At 29.8% G+C, this 17,057-nt stretch overlaps 2 protein-coding genes across 5 annotated transcripts in view; both read left to right on the top strand.

Annotated features, from left to right (window-relative positions):
• LOC123013357 (cyclic nucleotide-gated cation channel alpha-3) overlaps window positions 1-12,047 on the top strand; it is a 91,309-nt gene extending 79,262 nt beyond the window's left edge. For all 4 annotated transcript variants that reach the window (XM_044411827.1, XM_044411830.1, XM_044411829.1 and 1 more), the window contains 2 exons: window positions 1,249-1,467; window positions 10,740-12,047. In XM_044411827.1, the coding sequence (XP_044267762.1) occupies window positions 1,249-1,467; window positions 10,740-11,011 (491 nt within the window). In that variant the 3' untranslated portion in view covers window positions 11,012-12,047. The remainder of the gene's footprint in view (window positions 1-1,248; window positions 1,468-10,739) is intronic.
• A 2,884-nt stretch (window positions 12,048-14,931) lies between these two features.
• LOC123013360 (transcription termination factor 5, mitochondrial) lies at window positions 14,932-16,998 on the top strand. The gene is made up of 7 exons (XM_044411834.1): window positions 14,932-15,298; window positions 15,350-15,578; window positions 15,624-15,808; window positions 15,863-16,164; window positions 16,210-16,435; window positions 16,487-16,736; window positions 16,783-16,998. Exons 1-7 carry the CDS (start codon window positions 15,187-15,189, stop codon window positions 16,952-16,954), a joined length of 1,476 nt encoding a protein of 491 aa, XP_044267769.1. The 5' UTR covers window positions 14,932-15,186; the 3' UTR covers window positions 16,955-16,998.
• Window positions 16,999-17,057: the final 59 nt, after the last annotated feature.

Here is a 17,057-nt window from a genome sequence, read left to right as displayed (position 1 = left end):
GCATTATTTAAAATCGTGTGCGTTTATAGAAACCCGTATTTTCGTAGAATAAGCTTTTTACAAAACCGTTTCATTACGAAAAAGTGAGCTCTCTGTCCCCAAGATAATTTTATCAGGCCACAAGCCATTGTTCCTGAATCCTTTTTTGACGTTTGAATATCTAACATCATGGTGAGAAAATTGCAAGGGTTCTACTACCCCCAAAAGGTTAACTGTTGTTTTTACGTCTACTTCAGCGGTTTTCCGTTTCGTATTACGTGAATTGTCCATAAATTGATTGTTTTATGGAAACTTGGTCACCGAAGGAGCGCTTTTGTACAATTTTGTTATTGGATAAAGGAGTATAAAGGAGCTTATCACACACTTTACAAATTTTCAACACGAAGTGAAACTCGAGAAATGATCGCAATATGGAAATCTTACTTGCCAAATTCTTGTTGCAAAAAATTTATTTCTCAACGATTTTATTTTGTAGTTTATTCAAATCGGTTGTTTAAATATTATTATTATAGTAATGATGTCACTGCAGTTGCATTAAACTTAAATTAATAGCCGCATAACCGTGAAACAACATGACCCTGCTTGAAATTGAACGCATTTACCGCAAACACAATTATTACATAGGTTCATTAAAGTTACGTTAGATGCTAACTTTCAAGCATTCGATCATAGTTACATCTCTATTTAGTCTATGAGAAAGTAACTGTGTAAAATAATAGCAGTAATATAAAAAAAAATAAAGAAAACTGAATACTTTTTTTGGAGTTGTAATTTACAGGTACTTTTTTTTTCATTTTTATTTACCTACTTTGAAAACTTACTATAAATTAATTATTACTTAATCTAAGTACATTAGCAGTTCTTGATTTATTATCAAAATACATTTTGGTTTTGGGAAACATCTTTCTTGGGATTTAAGCTTGAAAGCTTCGCGTTAAATTATTCCATACCGAAGCCGTCTCAGCCCCATTTAAATAATTGTCAATTTTCCCATAACAACTGGTATAATTTGGTAAATTTTCTTTAAATTTCGTCGCCGCACTTCAATAAATCACTCGTCACCTGTATAATTTAATAAGAACTGTTTATTATGCATTTACACCCTCTCCCGGTTTGCTCGGTCGCCGGCAAAATCAGCGCTACAAATTTTGTTTACAAAGGAGTAAACAGGGGATAATTTGATGCGAGTGCTTTAAAGTTTTTATCTTATCTTTTTGTTTTATCTTAATGTGGTGTCATTTGTTAAAGCTGCCATGGGTCGCAGCCAGTCTACACCAGGTCTTGTTGAATCACGCGGTAAAGTTCCTTTAGAAGATATGTGGGTACCTCCAGCTCTGGTAGGATTTACTCCAGCCTATCCTAGATCGTTAATGGGATCTCCGCCCAGACCTGTACCAGATAGTCCATTAGGATCAACAAGCAGCGGGAGAAGCCATCACCACACTCCTGCTTCGCATGCCAGATCAGGTAAGGGAAAACAATTCCATTCAATTAATTTTTACACAGTCCCAAAATAGCATATTTAACAAGATCACAATTTATTCATTCCAAAAGTGTCGAAAGTTTACCTTTTTTACATAAACTGAGTGGTTAAAGCCTAAAAATTTTATACAATTTAGTAATTTTTGACAAAATCAAATAAAAAATCTGTTTAAACTCTTGAAAAAGGTAAAAAATAACATTATTTTCGGCCTAATTCTGTAATTTTTGGGTAAAAAATATCTTGAAATGCAAAAAAAAGCACAAATAATATAATTTTCGACTTAATTTGTTGATACTTTAGTACAAAAACATCTTAAGAGCATTTTTGACCAAATTTTGTGGTTTCTCAGCTTATTTTTGACCTAATTTTGCTCAAAAACCAATTAGATCGAAATAAACAAAATAATATTAACTTCAATTTAATTTTGTAATTTTTCTGCCTGTTTAAACGAAATTTTATAACTTTGTAGCTTTATCTCAAAAACATACTTAAACAGTCAAAAAAACAAAAATAACATAATTTTTACTTATTTTGTTGAATTTTTGGCTTACTTTTAACTAAATTTTACGTTTCTTGCCGAAAAACCTTCTAAAAATAGCTGAAAAATTTAAAAATAATATAATTTTGACTTAATTTGTTGTTTTTTAGTTTGTTTTAGCATCTTGCAAGAAAACTGAAAGTTTAGTACAAAAATGTGCTTGAAAACATTTTCGACCACATTTTGTAATTTTTTGGCTTATTTTTGACTTAATTAGCTCAAAAACCAATTATGTAAATCGAAATAAACAAAAAAACATTTAACTGCGATTTAATTTTGTAATTTTTCAGCCTGTTTAAACACAATTTTATGACTTTGTAGTTTTATATCAAAAACGAACTTAAACACTTTAAAAAATAAATATAACATCGTTTTTGCATATTTTGTTGAATTTTTGGCTTGCTTTTAACGAAATTTTTCGAAATAATTGCGTTTCTTACCGAAAAACCTTCTAAAATATTTCAAAAATGCAAACATAATATAATTTTTGACTTAATTTGATATTTTTCAATTTTTTTAGTAAAATCTAGCGAGAAAACTAAGTGTTTAGTACAAAAAAATTTAGTTTTTCGGTTTATGTTTGACTTAATTAACTCAAAAACCAATTAAATCGAAATAAACAAAATAATTTCGATTTTATTTTGTAATTTTTCAGTCTGTTTAATGAAACTATTCTCAAAATCGCCTATTTTGTTGATTTTTTGGCTTCTTTTTAACGAAATTTTTCAAAATAATTGCGTTTTTTGTCGAAAAACCTTTAAAACACCCGAGAAATGCAAAAACAATATAATTTTCTTCTTAATTTGTTGTTTTATAGATTGTTGTATCAAAATCTCCCAAAAAACTGAGATTTTAGTGAAAAAACAAAGCATTTTCGATTTACTCAAATATTTCATTTTATTTAGTAAGAAACATTTTTATTGTAATTTATTATTTCTGCCCGAATTATAAAACAAAATTTGGAAGAGTTTTAAATTTTCCTCAATTTCGAACTTGTTGGAATTACAAAATATGACATGAACCTTGTTACATTCCACCCACCGTATTTTGTCATTTTTTGCAAATTCGGCTGCCTAAGTAACCTTTGTAATTTCTGTACAAACAAAATGAACGATATTTTCTCAGCCGAGAACCCTTCAGCCCTAATCCAATTTAGGGACGCCAGCTTCTACTCACCCTTCTTAAGCCCAAATAAGAAGATAGTAGTTGAGCGGAGGGTAAATACGTATTTTTGCTACTTTTGCATTCATGTATCAGCAATTATTTTATTTAGTCATTGACTGACTAATTTATTTATTGATTGTCTAAACCTGAATAATTGTAAGAATATTTTAAATAAAGCGAAATCCAGCAATAACAGTTACATCAGGAATATTCGTGAATTAAATGATATAAAAATAAGTAGTCAAAGAAATAACACAAAAAAGGAAAGAAGCAACTAGAACACAAAAAATAAAATATGGCAAAACAACAAAATGTTGCTAGAGATAATCTATGTGAAAAATATTTAAATGTTGCAATTTTAATGTCTCTTAAGTGGATGTTTTAATTTTTCATGAAAAAATCAATAATTTATTATATAATTTAGTGCTACTTCTGCGGAAATGTATAATAAATAATTAATATAAATCTGTTGTGAATTATTTCTCGCGGTGCGTATTCTAAATCGAGAGCACATCAGTCAATTATAAGCTTTATTCAGTAAAATTTTAGAAAGTTGTCTCTCTTATTTATTAAAACATTTTCATTAATTATTTTCTTCACTCTATCTTAATTTTTACCTTGTTAGTTTCCTGTAAACAGTAATCTTTAAAGTTAACTATCCTAATCCAGAGACCCACGTTGCATATTTAATGCGAAACTCCGGGTTTGTTCCCAGAACACTCCTCAGCTTAATCTTTATTAAAAAATATTTCTCTATGTTAGATAAAACTATGCATAAACTGTGTTTAAACAGTTCAACAAGGTGTTTCTAATTAAATGCATTTTATTCACGTTGCATTTTAATAATAAGTTCTCACACGAGATCAAACAACTCCTGCTCCTTTCAGTGTTTGTGTAAAAAAACTTTTTTAAAACAAAATTAATATACCATTTTGCTCCAGTTTGTTGTTCTCTAAGGCAGACTTAACGTGATATTCAGCTACACATTCTTTAAAGGCCTTTCAAAAGTCATTTATTTTAGTAAAAACTCACTTCCCAACACAAGTTTAAGAAGAATGCAACAAGACATGAAATAAGAAGTGTTTTTCCTTTCACCTTTAGACAGTACACTTAAAATAATCTCAATTTTAACACTAATTTTAATGTCCTATTCTGAGATTAGAAAAAACAGATAAAGGTTGAACTTTTTCGAAAAACACTTGTCTTAAAGAGCCATTTGACATCAAAAGCTCAATAAATGTTCATAGCCGAAAGCCATAACAAAGACTTTGCATCTATAATTTGTATATTTTCATCCTTTGTCAGAATTGATGGATCACTATCTTCAAAAAGCATAAAACTTTTAAGGGATGATCTCGAACGAAAGACTTTAAAAATCAAAGCGGATAAAAAATCCACGACGTCGCAAGAATCATCCGCAATGCTATTGACGTTCTCAAAGAGTTTGGGTTCGTGGAGTCGAAGCGTGCGATTAAGTCAATGGACGTCACTTTGAACATTTGTTGAAAGATGTGACCTCCAAGTGCTCACACCTGTTGCTTTCTGTCTATGATGAAATGTGACGGAACGAAACATCACAAAAAGTGAAAAAATGATCGAAGCTGTCTAGAAAACACTTACGGCTTTATGACGACAATTTGAAAAGTTTTGGCCCCAAAAAACGGAATGATGGGAAGACGATTAAAACTTCTAGTTTAGAAGAACAGAATTTTTTTTGTAAAATTCACTTCTAAAAGTGCACTGTTAAGCAGCTCTCTTCTTTATCATCGCGTTATTAAGATATATTGTAGACGGCAAAGGAAAATTTATAGACATTTTAAATAACGTTATAAATCTATGTTGGCTATAAAAAAGACCATCCCCGCCTCTGGAGCAATAATCTCTTTTTACAAAATTTTATTACAAAAGCTATATTTTTCTTTACAGCTACATAATTTTTTTAAATGATTAACAAATATCTACTATATTCCAGATCACCTTACATATTCAAACTACGAAATGCATTAATCATTTATAGAAACTAAATTGACATCAAACGTAAAAGATTTTTTTTTCTTATTACAAGGTAAGAAAATGTTTTTGGTCTGTCAGCAAACTTTTAAACAAGCCTACTTTTTGTGTCAACAAAAAATAATTACTGAATAATTAACTTTTTACTTAATTTTATATTTTACAAAAATGGTGGATGCGCCGGGGTATTTTTTTAAATTAACAAATTGTTATTTTTAAATAAATTTTGTTATATTAATTAATTAATTAAATTATCTCCGTTAATAAGGACATTTTACTAAAACGATGTAGGTTAAAACTCTCAAGAATAATGCATAGTACCTCCTGTTAAAAAGAATGCCTCAACTTCGAGAACATCCTGGTAGACATTTTATAATGACAATAAAAAAAATAAATTCTAAATAAGTTAAATAAAACTTTTTTTCCTTTTTGGAGATAAAATTGCAAAAAATTAAAAAAAGTTTTTTTAGAAAACGAAACAAATCTGTATCTCAGAGCAAAACAGTATTAACCACTAGATACAAATTTTTCAGAAGAGCGCTTTTAAAATTACAATTTTGTTTAGGTGTCTGTTATATTCATAATATGTATTATACTTAGACTTCTCAAATATTTATCAAATAGTAATAAATGGGCTTTATAACCTTCAGGTAATTTACTAGCTGTTTAACTATGTACATAAGGACAAAAATTTGTGTTTTGGTGGTTAATACTGTTAATACTGAAAAAAATCGAATAACTGTTCAAATAAGTTATTACTTCCATCAATACACGTTTCAGCTTGCCGTATTCATTGCTTTCCACGAGCACGACCTAAACCTAAATAACCCTGAACAGTTACTTTAAAGTATTCAGTTTTTTTTCGGTTTTTCTTGTTTTTTGGGGAAGGACTGTTTTATTTTTTTGAAAATTTAACAGATTAAGTATCCCCATTAAGTAAAAAGTTTATTTTGCATTTTACTCATTATTGATTATAACTTTTTTTCATTGTCACTATAAAATATCAAATTAAGAAAGTCGATGTCTACCCGTAGGTATACCGAGCTTGGTCAAAATTATGCTAAACTTGGTATTATTTAAAGTTTTAAAAGTTAAATAGTGTTTTTATAGAAATTATTCTGTAATTACTTTTTGTGTCAACAAGAAATAATTACTGAATAATTTTATACTCAATTTTATATTTCACAAAAAATGGTGGATGCGCACAATTTCGAAATTGTTTTTTAAATAAATTTTATTGTAATAATTTAAATTAAATAAAATATAGAAAAAAATAAATTTACTTCTATTAAATAACTGAAATAAAAATTAATTTATACAGGGTGTTTACGGTCTTGGGCTTGAAATTTAAATTAGATGATATTAACGGTAGAAGAAAACTAATACGCTATCTAAAACAAAAATTCATGTTATATGCGTTATAATTCATTTTATACTATTTGTTTGAGAACTGCTGCAACAATGACAATTAGTATCATTACCTTGTGTTTCACCGTAAACCATAATCACAACAACCAATTTATTATTTTAATATTTGTAATACATATTCATAAATTTGGAAAAAAAATAAGAAAAACGAATCAAACCTGTTGGAAACCATTTTGCTGGAAGAGATTAAACAGAAAATCTTCGAATTTTGATAAAAACTAAAGCAAAAGCAGATCAAATGATGGCAGTGTCAAAACTATGAAGTGACTTTTCTCTTTCATTGTCATGGATACGATTTTTTTATCTGTTGCAACAATACAATATTATCTGGACAAGGAAATAATTCCAGTGACCCTCAAACCGTGCACCAATATTTTGGAGGTTAATAGCATTCTTAATAATAACAATTGTGTGAGTTTTTTTCTCGGTTACAGTATTTCTGTACTCTTCTATTACTAGGTCAATTTTCAACTCCTAGACTGTAAACACCCTGTATATTTTATAATGGTGGATGCGCCAGGTTAATTGCATATTAAAAAAATTATTTGTAATTTAATTTTTGATGAAATTTATTCACAATTAATACTTTACCACTACACAATTGAATGAATGCATGTAATGTAAAGTCGCGGTGAGTTTATAGTGGCCACTTCCCTTATGTACAGTAAACATTGAGTTGTGTAAATCTGACTTTAAACATCCAATTCAATTCTTTTAAAACATATCTATCTGAAATGACAATTCTAAACAAGTCTAGTTAGAATACTTCTTATATAACATGTCCTGCGCCTGTCACAATTGTTGACATACTTTAGTTACTCTGCTGCCAACATAGACACAACCCACACACTAGAGGAGGCGGGCTAAGGGCTGCCAACTTTGATAGAAATTAAATGGTCACTATGAATTGACCGCAACTTTATGATTAGTTAAAAATTAAATTAAATTTCAAATTAAACGTTTAAAATCACAAAAAAATCTACTTTATGCCATTCTTTTGTGATTTTTATTAAGTGCTCTGTTTATTGGAGCCATCAGCATTTATCGAAGATCTATGATTGCAATGTTGTTTACGTCGCGTTCCTGTCACATCTAACAAAGTGTCCACACAGGCTAATCATTTTAGCAGGAGTAATTAGTGGGTTTGCTCCCATAAATTACGTTGCCAGCAACCAGTTAGCCCTATAGTCCAGTACTCTTGCAAGTGTTCGAGAAATTGTAGTGTGGGATGAGGTGTGAGTACAAATATCATGTTACAGTGTAAGCTGATAGTGCACGATCCGAGTGAACAAACACTGGATATAATTAAGGGCACAAATTGAAATCCTATGCTTTTTCAAATGGGAAACAAAAATCATAATGGCGCTTTTATGACGACAAAATAATTTTATTGTAAGGCACAGATTTGTTTCAAGCAAGAAAAAATAGGTAATAGTAATTCAATAAACAAGCGATTATAAGAACAACAATAAAAGTTAAGAAAACTACGAAAAGTTAGTGATTTATTAGAGAAATTGGGTGCTTTATTCAAGTAATAAGTTGCTGTTAATATACCTTATAATTTGTTGATTTATGAGGGTCAAAACTTGAACAATAATAAATTTCCTTATATGCGTTGTTCTTGATTAGTTCTCCTCACGTAACGCTTTCTGATAAAAAAGATTGAGTAAACCATTACAGTATTACACTAGTGTTTTTTTTTTCTTTTAAGTTTATTCAATTTAATTCTACTACATGCCTACATTATTACTACCAACTCTGAGAAATGCCTTTATTGTAATATTTTCATTCTTCCACTGCTACCAGTTTGAAAGCTTTTTCACACATGTTGACTAAAACATCCTCATTAGAGAAACAAAATGTAGCAGAGTTTATTCAAACACTTTACCTCAGAACAGTCTAATTGGCAAGCAACTCTAATAATATACAATTAATTACAGTTAAACATGTATGTACAAATAATATCAATAAAATTATGAAAACATTTACAGTTTTGTTAATTATTACACAAAATATTTCAATGAAAAGTTTGTTTATGTTAAATATATAGAATAATAAACACGCAAATATAGTTTGAAAATTCAGTTAATTCCATGTTAATAGAAAGTTTGTTAAATTATTAGGCTCTTTGTACACAATTAATATTTAATATGTTTTCAGTTAGTACCGAACACAACGACGTAATTATGGAAAACTACAAATTGATTTGGAGCTATTGTGTGTTTGAAATTTAAAAGCAAATAAAACCAGTTTGAAAATTAATCAATAAAGGGAAGAGAATAAGAAAAATATTTTTTACCAGTGAATTACTCTTTTTTAAAACAACATTTAATTTAATTGTCTTAGAACATACGGGACGAGTTCTAACTTACGAGTATAACTATAAACTTAGAGACTAGTTCTTGCTGAACATGAATAAAAAATGTTGTAAATTTTTTTTTTCAATGTTGTGCCTGAAAGAAAGCTTTCTAGAGGTTAGTAATTGTGATTTTCAGACTTGACACTTTGAAAATCGAATTAAGTATTCAAACTTTGTGACATTTATTGCCAACCACCACCTTATTAGGACAAAAGTTCCTAAATTGTATAAAAGTGACTTCTATGCTAAGTACCTACATACGTAAAGCGCGCAAAATAGAAAAAAAAGTTTTTTTATTAGCAAAATATTGTCATAAAAACACTATTTAACTTTTAGAATTTTAAATAATACTAAGATTATCATTATTTTGACCATGCTCGATATACTGGTAAATATCGACTTTTTTTAATTTGATGACGTTTTAGTGACAATGAAAAAAAGTTATTATCAATAATAAGTAAAATGCAAAATAAACTTTTGTCTTTATGAAAATACCTACTCGGATAAATTTCTAAAAAAAAATTAAACAGAAAAACAAAAAAAAACGAAAGAAAAACGAAAACTTTAAAGTAACTCTTCAAAATTATTTAGGTCGTGCTTGTGGAAAGCAATGAATACGGCAAGTTGAAACGTGTATTGAAAATGGTGGAAATAGTTTATTTGAACAGTTACTGTTTTAAAAAAAAATCGGTTTTTATTTGTTTTTTTTCCGAAAAAGACTATATTTTGCAATTTTATTGTATTATCTCCGAAAAAAAAAATTTTAAGTTTGAATAGTGTTTTTAATGACGCAATTTCTCAGTAAAATAAAAAACATTTACAAGATTTTTTTTTTCATTCTTTTTGGTGTTGGGCAAAACTATCATTCCCTATGTTTATGCGTATAACTCTGTACAGAAATGAACGAAAAAATTGTTCCACATACAGGGTGCGCCAGAACTCGCGCCCCAGAGAAAAATGCCATATAAGGTAAGACACCAGAAACATGAAAAAAATTTTTAAAAATTTTATCTATAAAAATTTCGAAGTTATGAGGGTTTAAAGTTTGCATCACATTGAAAAAATAATTTTCCAAGTTTTTTTTGCTATAGGCTATTAAAAGAGGAAACAAGGAAGCTGTATCCTAAATTGTAACTCTGTTCAATGTTATTTGTAGCTTTTATTGGCAAATTTTTTGTCCTTTTACTAAATAATTATCATCAGTATCATTAAATAGATAAAAAAATGTCAAATGTCAAAAAATAAATGTCAAAATTTTGTGACAGGTAGAATTTTTTAAACATTTTTTTCATGTTCCTGGTATCTTACCTTACTTGAAAATTTTCTCTGGGGCTCGAGTTCTGGCGCAGCCTGTATATAAACTTTTATTGCTACAAGAAACTTACTAAATATCAATCACCTTATAAAGTACAACTTAATTGTAACAAAAAATTAACAATAAATCTTTTACAAGTCATAAATAAAGATAATTATTTTGTAAAATGGTGGATGCGCCGGGATAAGCACATTAATTATAAAATCTAATCTTTTGGCAACCGAAAGAGGGCATTACCCTTCTCTAAGCACTATATCAATTTTTTAATGAAAAATAGGTCAAGGAAGCAATGGGATCAACATCAGTCATATTTCAATAAACTCCCCTCCTCGCTTATATTTGCTATTAAGAGATCAATAGCGTAAGAAATGTATTTAATAAAAAATTGCTGAAAATTCTTGTTGTAAGTTGTTGTGTTAAGTCGATTTATTCATGATTACAGGCACAACATTGCACTGCGACAGCATGACGCAGCTGGTGTCGGGAACGGCGTCTCCGCTGTTGGGTTCTCACGAGGCGCTCGAGTCGGAAATCAAGAGACTGCGTGAGAGACTCCACACTGTAGAGACCGAGAATGCGGCAATGAGCGAAAAACTCAACCAGCAGCAATGGGAGTTGGAGAACCGACTCGCCGAAATCGAGATGCAGATATGCGGCTCGAGATCGACCAGCAGTCTGGAGGACAACGAAAGAAACAGGGAGAGCATCATTTAACAACAAAATGCGCTGCCTTACCACATACTGCGAACGGCGACGTACGCGTTCGTTCAATATATTGTGTAACGGCGGCATCTAATTGACTATTAAAAACGATTTTTAGTGAAATTTTTACTGTTGCCAAATTGTCTGGTGGACCGTTCACGAAATAACTGCCAAATTTATGTAAATTTTCCCTAAGTTAGTGTACACACCACCCTGTGAGTGAAACATATGTGTTATATTTGTCATGGTGCTTCGATCGATATTCGATAAATGCGTCAGTACGACGGTGCGTTTCTATACATAATTAATGGTGTCAAAGTTTGCAGAGGACCACGATATTACTTCAAGTCGCATCACCTAAAAAATACACACGAAAAACCCAAGGAATTATTCAACAGTGACGTAAAAAAGTTGACGGGAGATTTATGGGCTGGATGACCCATCATTTATTGCCAACGCAAAAATGGCCTCTCGTCTTACATCCACGCCAAATTGCTACACTTTTTTCTCCTTCTCTCAATAAATTTTCAAAATGCATATTTCTACAATAATTTGTTGGTCGAATATTAAAAACAGTAAAATATAAATCCTCCATTTGATTAAAACTTACTTGATGACGCAACTGTTATAAGCTAATTACTACAAAATTTAATTGTAACGTTACAAGAGATTAATTTCGTCATCATGTCCGTGTTGTTCCTATTATGGACTATAATAATAACTTTCGTCTTAACTTTATAATGCTGATTAACTCAATGAAACTCAAATTAATCATTTTGCTCACAAGACCTGACTTAAAAAAAAATTATTTCTTATTTTATTTGCTCAAATTTAATTTGGGCCCCAAAATTTACGACTTTGTAAGGATGATTGGAAATTCCGTTTTTAAATTACCGCCAACACAGTATTATGCATTGGAAATACAAGAACGAGTGTTTGATAAAATATTTAATTTTGATTCAATTTTTATTTCTTTTGCAACAAATAAACAAATAGTTACAATTATTATTAGTTTTTGCCAAATCATAACAACACTTAAAAAACACTTTTGGGGGGTTATTTTAATTTATACCAACATATTTCAATAAATGTTTGGTTATTTTAAATTGAAACGGACTTTTTTCCATTAAATCAAAATAATATGTAGTTTGAATTTAGCTTTTTTAATTTTTTTCATTGTAGGTATTGAAAAATACTTTAGTTTGTAAGTATTTTATTCTAGATTTTTTTGTAATCAGAGATTTATAACAACTTTTCTTTTCATTAAGATAATTTTCCGAAAATAACCACAAAGAATGGCAATTTTAAGTAGGTACGTGAAAGAGTGAAAAACACTGCACTTTTTGGTACTGATGTGTATTAAAATGACAATCAAATCGTTACGATTTTAAAAACTGCTTTAAAAAAAAATCTGAATTTTCAGTTGTATTTTATGTTAATATCTTTTTTATCAGAAATGAAACAATAATTTTGTAAACATTTTTCCATCTTCTTGGTATTTTATCTTATCTGGCATTTTTAGGGAACGTGTATTTCCAAAACTGTTTTTTTTTTTATCTTTCTACATAAAAAATATTTTAAATTTTAACTGCAATTTGTTACTACACTCGTAAACATAAAAAAAAAATTGAAACGTGAAAACACATTCAAGCTATTAATCTGAATGTATTAATTATGAAATAACAAAATATTACGTCTTGAAAGTGTTACTTATTGTCAATGTTATGGAAAACCTAAATGATTTTTTAACAAAATTCATAATAAAAAATAATTTTATGGTTGTTTTAAAGCTATTCCTTACTAAATTATTTTTTTATTTCAGAAATTTATGTTTAATTAAATAAAATAATCATCAAAAAATGAACACAATTCAATTTTGCATAAATTGTTTAAAGGTGTGTTAGAACTCGCGCCCCAGAGAAAAATTTCAAGTGAGATAAGATACCAGGAACATGGAAAAAATGTTTAAAAAATCCTATCTGTCAAAAAAATTTAATACTATTTTTTTACTTTAAACATTTTTTATGTCTATTTATTGATACTCATGATCTTGTATATGTTTTTTTTTTAATTATTTACTAAAGGTACAAAAGTTTTGCAAATAAAAGCCACAAATAACATTAAAAACAACTTAGAATACAGCTTCCTTGTTTCCTCTTCTAGTAGATAGAATTTTTTATCATTTTTTCCGTGTTCCTGCTGTATAAAATAATATAAGAAAAAACTGTTGAAAAATCCCTAGTTTCATCTAGAACCACTTGTAGCACATATGAGTAATTAACAAATTTCATAACGTTTAATTTAGTCTATCGTGTTAAAGAAAATTTTTAGACCACAATTACGTTAAAAAATGTTCACAAACTTGCATAAACAAAGATATTCTAAAAAGCACACCAATTTTTCATGGGAGTAATGCGCCATGCTCACGTGGTCCTCTGCCAACATTTGTGTAATGTACCCAAACATGGTACTATGACCTTGTTCAATTTTAATTAAAGTAATTAGCAAAGACTCTAATGAATTAATTTAGTTACGATGAACGGGGTGCATGTGACTAAGAAGAAAATTCATTGAAATGGCATCACGGTTTTTGCTTCGTGTGCCAATTTCAAAAGGGCGGCCCGAGTGCAGGGACCAAACTTATCCTAAGTTATGATGCGCACATCAATCTTTGATCCTTTCCGACCATCAGTTTATTCCAATCCACTGCTTATGTGACGTAGTACTGAACTAAAATTTAAACAAAACCTTTAAACATTTACTTTGATTTATTGCAATAAAGGTCATGAAATAATCGCAATTAAAAAGTGACATAAACAGATAATCGCTACTGTGACAAATATACTAACTATGAAAGTGCCTAAAATAAGAATGTTAAGTCTTAGATTTTTAATGAATAGAAATATAAATATAGTTTTTATTAAAGTGTAGTGTAACCACCACAAGTCGCGCTGGTTGTCTTCATCTCAACTTCTTAAAAATCTCTATTAAGACTAAATATTTATAAAAAAAACATCAGTTTTTGTTCCGTACTACGCCCGTTAAGCTACGAAGGCTTGACAAACGAATTATCCGAAAGCATCAAGGAGTTTGCGAAGCTCTAAAAGTGAAAGTATTACTGCCATGTTTATCAGTCTTATCACCTTTTATCTCGTTCTAGTCCATAGTTTTAGCTAATTAGTCTTTTTTAGAGCAGTCTTTTAGAAGCCGTAGATCCTTTCAAAGTTTGCTTCATCTGTTGACTTTTCCGTAGATGCTGAGTAAAAAATGACCCACCACCAGTGAGACCAAATACTTTAAGATATTTTACCTGTACATTGCTTACGTATAGTATTATTCGAATTAAGAGTTTGTACAACTTCTGTTGATAAAATCAATTTCCATACGAAAATTTTAAAAGTATTATACTTATTACTTAATAAATTGGTATAGAAGCAAATTTTACGAATATAAAATATGTTACAAATATTTGTTGCTATATTGTTACATAGGTATATTTATAATTGAGATCGTATTTATTACATGTACTTTTTTTTCAAGTAACGGCACGTCTTATGATAATACAAACATGTTTGCCAATTTGATAACACAGTTTTAGTTAGCATTTTATCAGTTGTTACCTCGTGCCAAAGCCAGCACAATAAATATTACGATTTTATCCCCTTAGCTAAACCCATTATTCGATTTTCTCAAACGTTTTCATTGTTATACCCAATTATTGATATGATCCCATTAATAAAATTTTTAATTCTAAACGACTAATTTCTCCCCATACACAATATCAAAAATTATAGATACTAAAATAAAAACGTTAAATTTGGAATCTAACTCTAAATAAGTACTGTTTCAAAAGTACATTTTTTTAAGGAAAGTAAAGTATATTTTTCCGTTGGAACGACAATCGGGTACCCGCACTTTCACCTTGAAAGCTATTAAGTGTTAAAACTTTGACATTTGGTTGTAAGAACAGTAAATAATTTGAAAATTTTTGAAGAAACAAATGTCCAACACGGTTTTTTACAATACTTCAAAAGAAATCATTATAAATGAACAAAATTTATTTAAAAGAGCCTCCAACAACTAGTGAAACCGGTAACAAGTGATGGCATGTTACTTAACCTCAAAACAACAAGCAATTTTTATTTTAACAATTTTTAAACGTTTTCACTTTTTTGATTAAAATAACGATGTCACTCTTGTGTAGACAAAAACTATTCAACATAGGATACAAAAAATATCCTGAATTAAGGAGATTCGCAAGCGAAATCACCACCGGTGAAGTTCTAACACAATATTTTGGTAAGTACCTACTTTTTGAAATTATTTGTAATTATTTAATTTATCCGTAAGGTTTGCCTTCTTATAAAGTAATGTCTTACATTAAGAGCCAAAAACTTGCCCGGATAAAACCAGAAAATCTAATCCAAACCGCAAAGTTCTGTGAAGAAATTGGTTTTGAAACCAAAAGTGTCTTAGATGCTCCAATGCTTTTACGTCTTTATCCCAGTACTGTAGACCAGTACTACACCGTATTAAGGGAAGGGGGCTTCGAAAATATCACTCCCAATGTGTTAGCAAAGTAGGTGATTTTTAATTGTTGCATTTATTTTATTATCATTTGTAGATTTAGAACGCTTTGTCGTGCACCAATACATAAATTAAAAAGTCGATTTATAGATCCACAAACAAACGTAGTTGAAAGTTTTATCAGTTATCTAAACCCTCGCCCTGATAACTTGAACGTTAAGACTTGTGGTGATGAAGAGGCCTGGTCTGAGGTACATTTAAAAGTACTATCGGCGTATTTAAGTGAGTATTTTTATTTTCACCCCGTGTAATTAGTATTCACACAGTATTTTGTAGAATGGCGTTTAAAAGCAACAGATGACGATATCGCCAAATTAATTAAAGTCCATCCTACGGTTTGCCGTAAAAGTTTCAGATATTTATGCGAAAACATCGCCACTGCAGAAGAATTAGGTTTCACTCCCGACAAAATACTAAAATACGGCTATATCGTGCACGCCTACCCCAAACACACTAAAGAGCTCATGGAAAAGTATCCAATTATAGCTGGTGCTTGTATCAAAAGAGCCATGAGGATGTATCCAAAAATTGTAACCACACCTCCTACAAACATTGAAAAAATTTTAAAAATTTTAAAGGTAGATAAAACACGACTTTTGCCTGAACTTTATGTGATGTTACAGGAACACAATATATCAGACGAAGCCTTAGCAAAAAGAATGAATGTTTTACATTTATCCCCAGAAACGGTGGATGTTCGCTTAAACGAACTAAAAAACATTGCTGACTTCAAAGTGCTTTTGCACAACCCTAATATACTCAAATTGGTGATTCACCACAATAGGGCCAAATCGCGTTTACAATTCCTGAAAGAGTTGCAAATAAAATGTACAACTGTTTCAGTCCTAGGTTTGAATTTTCACGCAAAAAAATATTTTACTTCTTTTTTGTTACTAATAGGGAATGATAATACCAAATTTGACATCCATATCAGAGAAGGACGAGATGCGAATACTTTTAGTGACATTTATGCGTTTTTAAAGGGCACCTTTAAAAAAGAAACGGACGAGTTTGAGGGCACTTTGAAAAAGCACCCATATTATTTGCAAGTGCCTTTATTATCAATGGAAGAAACGTATTTTTATCTTAGGGAAGAAAAATTCTCAAATTCTGCAATTTTTAAAGTTATTTATATTTTGTTATACCCCAAGTAAGTTAAAAAGTAGTGTGACCATATTTCCATCTGATTTTTTCAGAGAAAAAATTAGAAATGCCTTTAAGGAAGTAAAACAGTTTGCCAGTCGACGCAAAAAGCCCTTGAGCCAAGTCAATAGACTAAATCTGGTTTTGTATTTTATTGAAAGAGAACATCATTTTACAGGAGATGGCGTTTGGGAAAAAAATGAACGACTGGAAGAAACTGTTTGATATACACTAAACTTGTTATTTTTTTTAATATAAAAAAAACCCAAGATTGGTTTATTTTATTTTGAGACCCAACATTTCAATATAAGTCTGTTTTTTTTTCTAT

The sequence above is a fragment of the Tribolium madens genome, unplaced genomic scaffold (assembly GCF_015345945.1).
Source record: "Tribolium madens isolate multiple individuals breed KSU strain unplaced genomic scaffold, Tmad_KSU_1.1 Scaffold_96;HRSCAF=242;Tcas5.2_LG5, whole genome shotgun sequence".
Classification (NCBI taxonomy): Eukaryota; Metazoa; Arthropoda; class Insecta; order Coleoptera; family Tenebrionidae; genus Tribolium; species Tribolium madens.
This window is presented reverse-complemented; position numbering and strand designations above follow the sequence as displayed.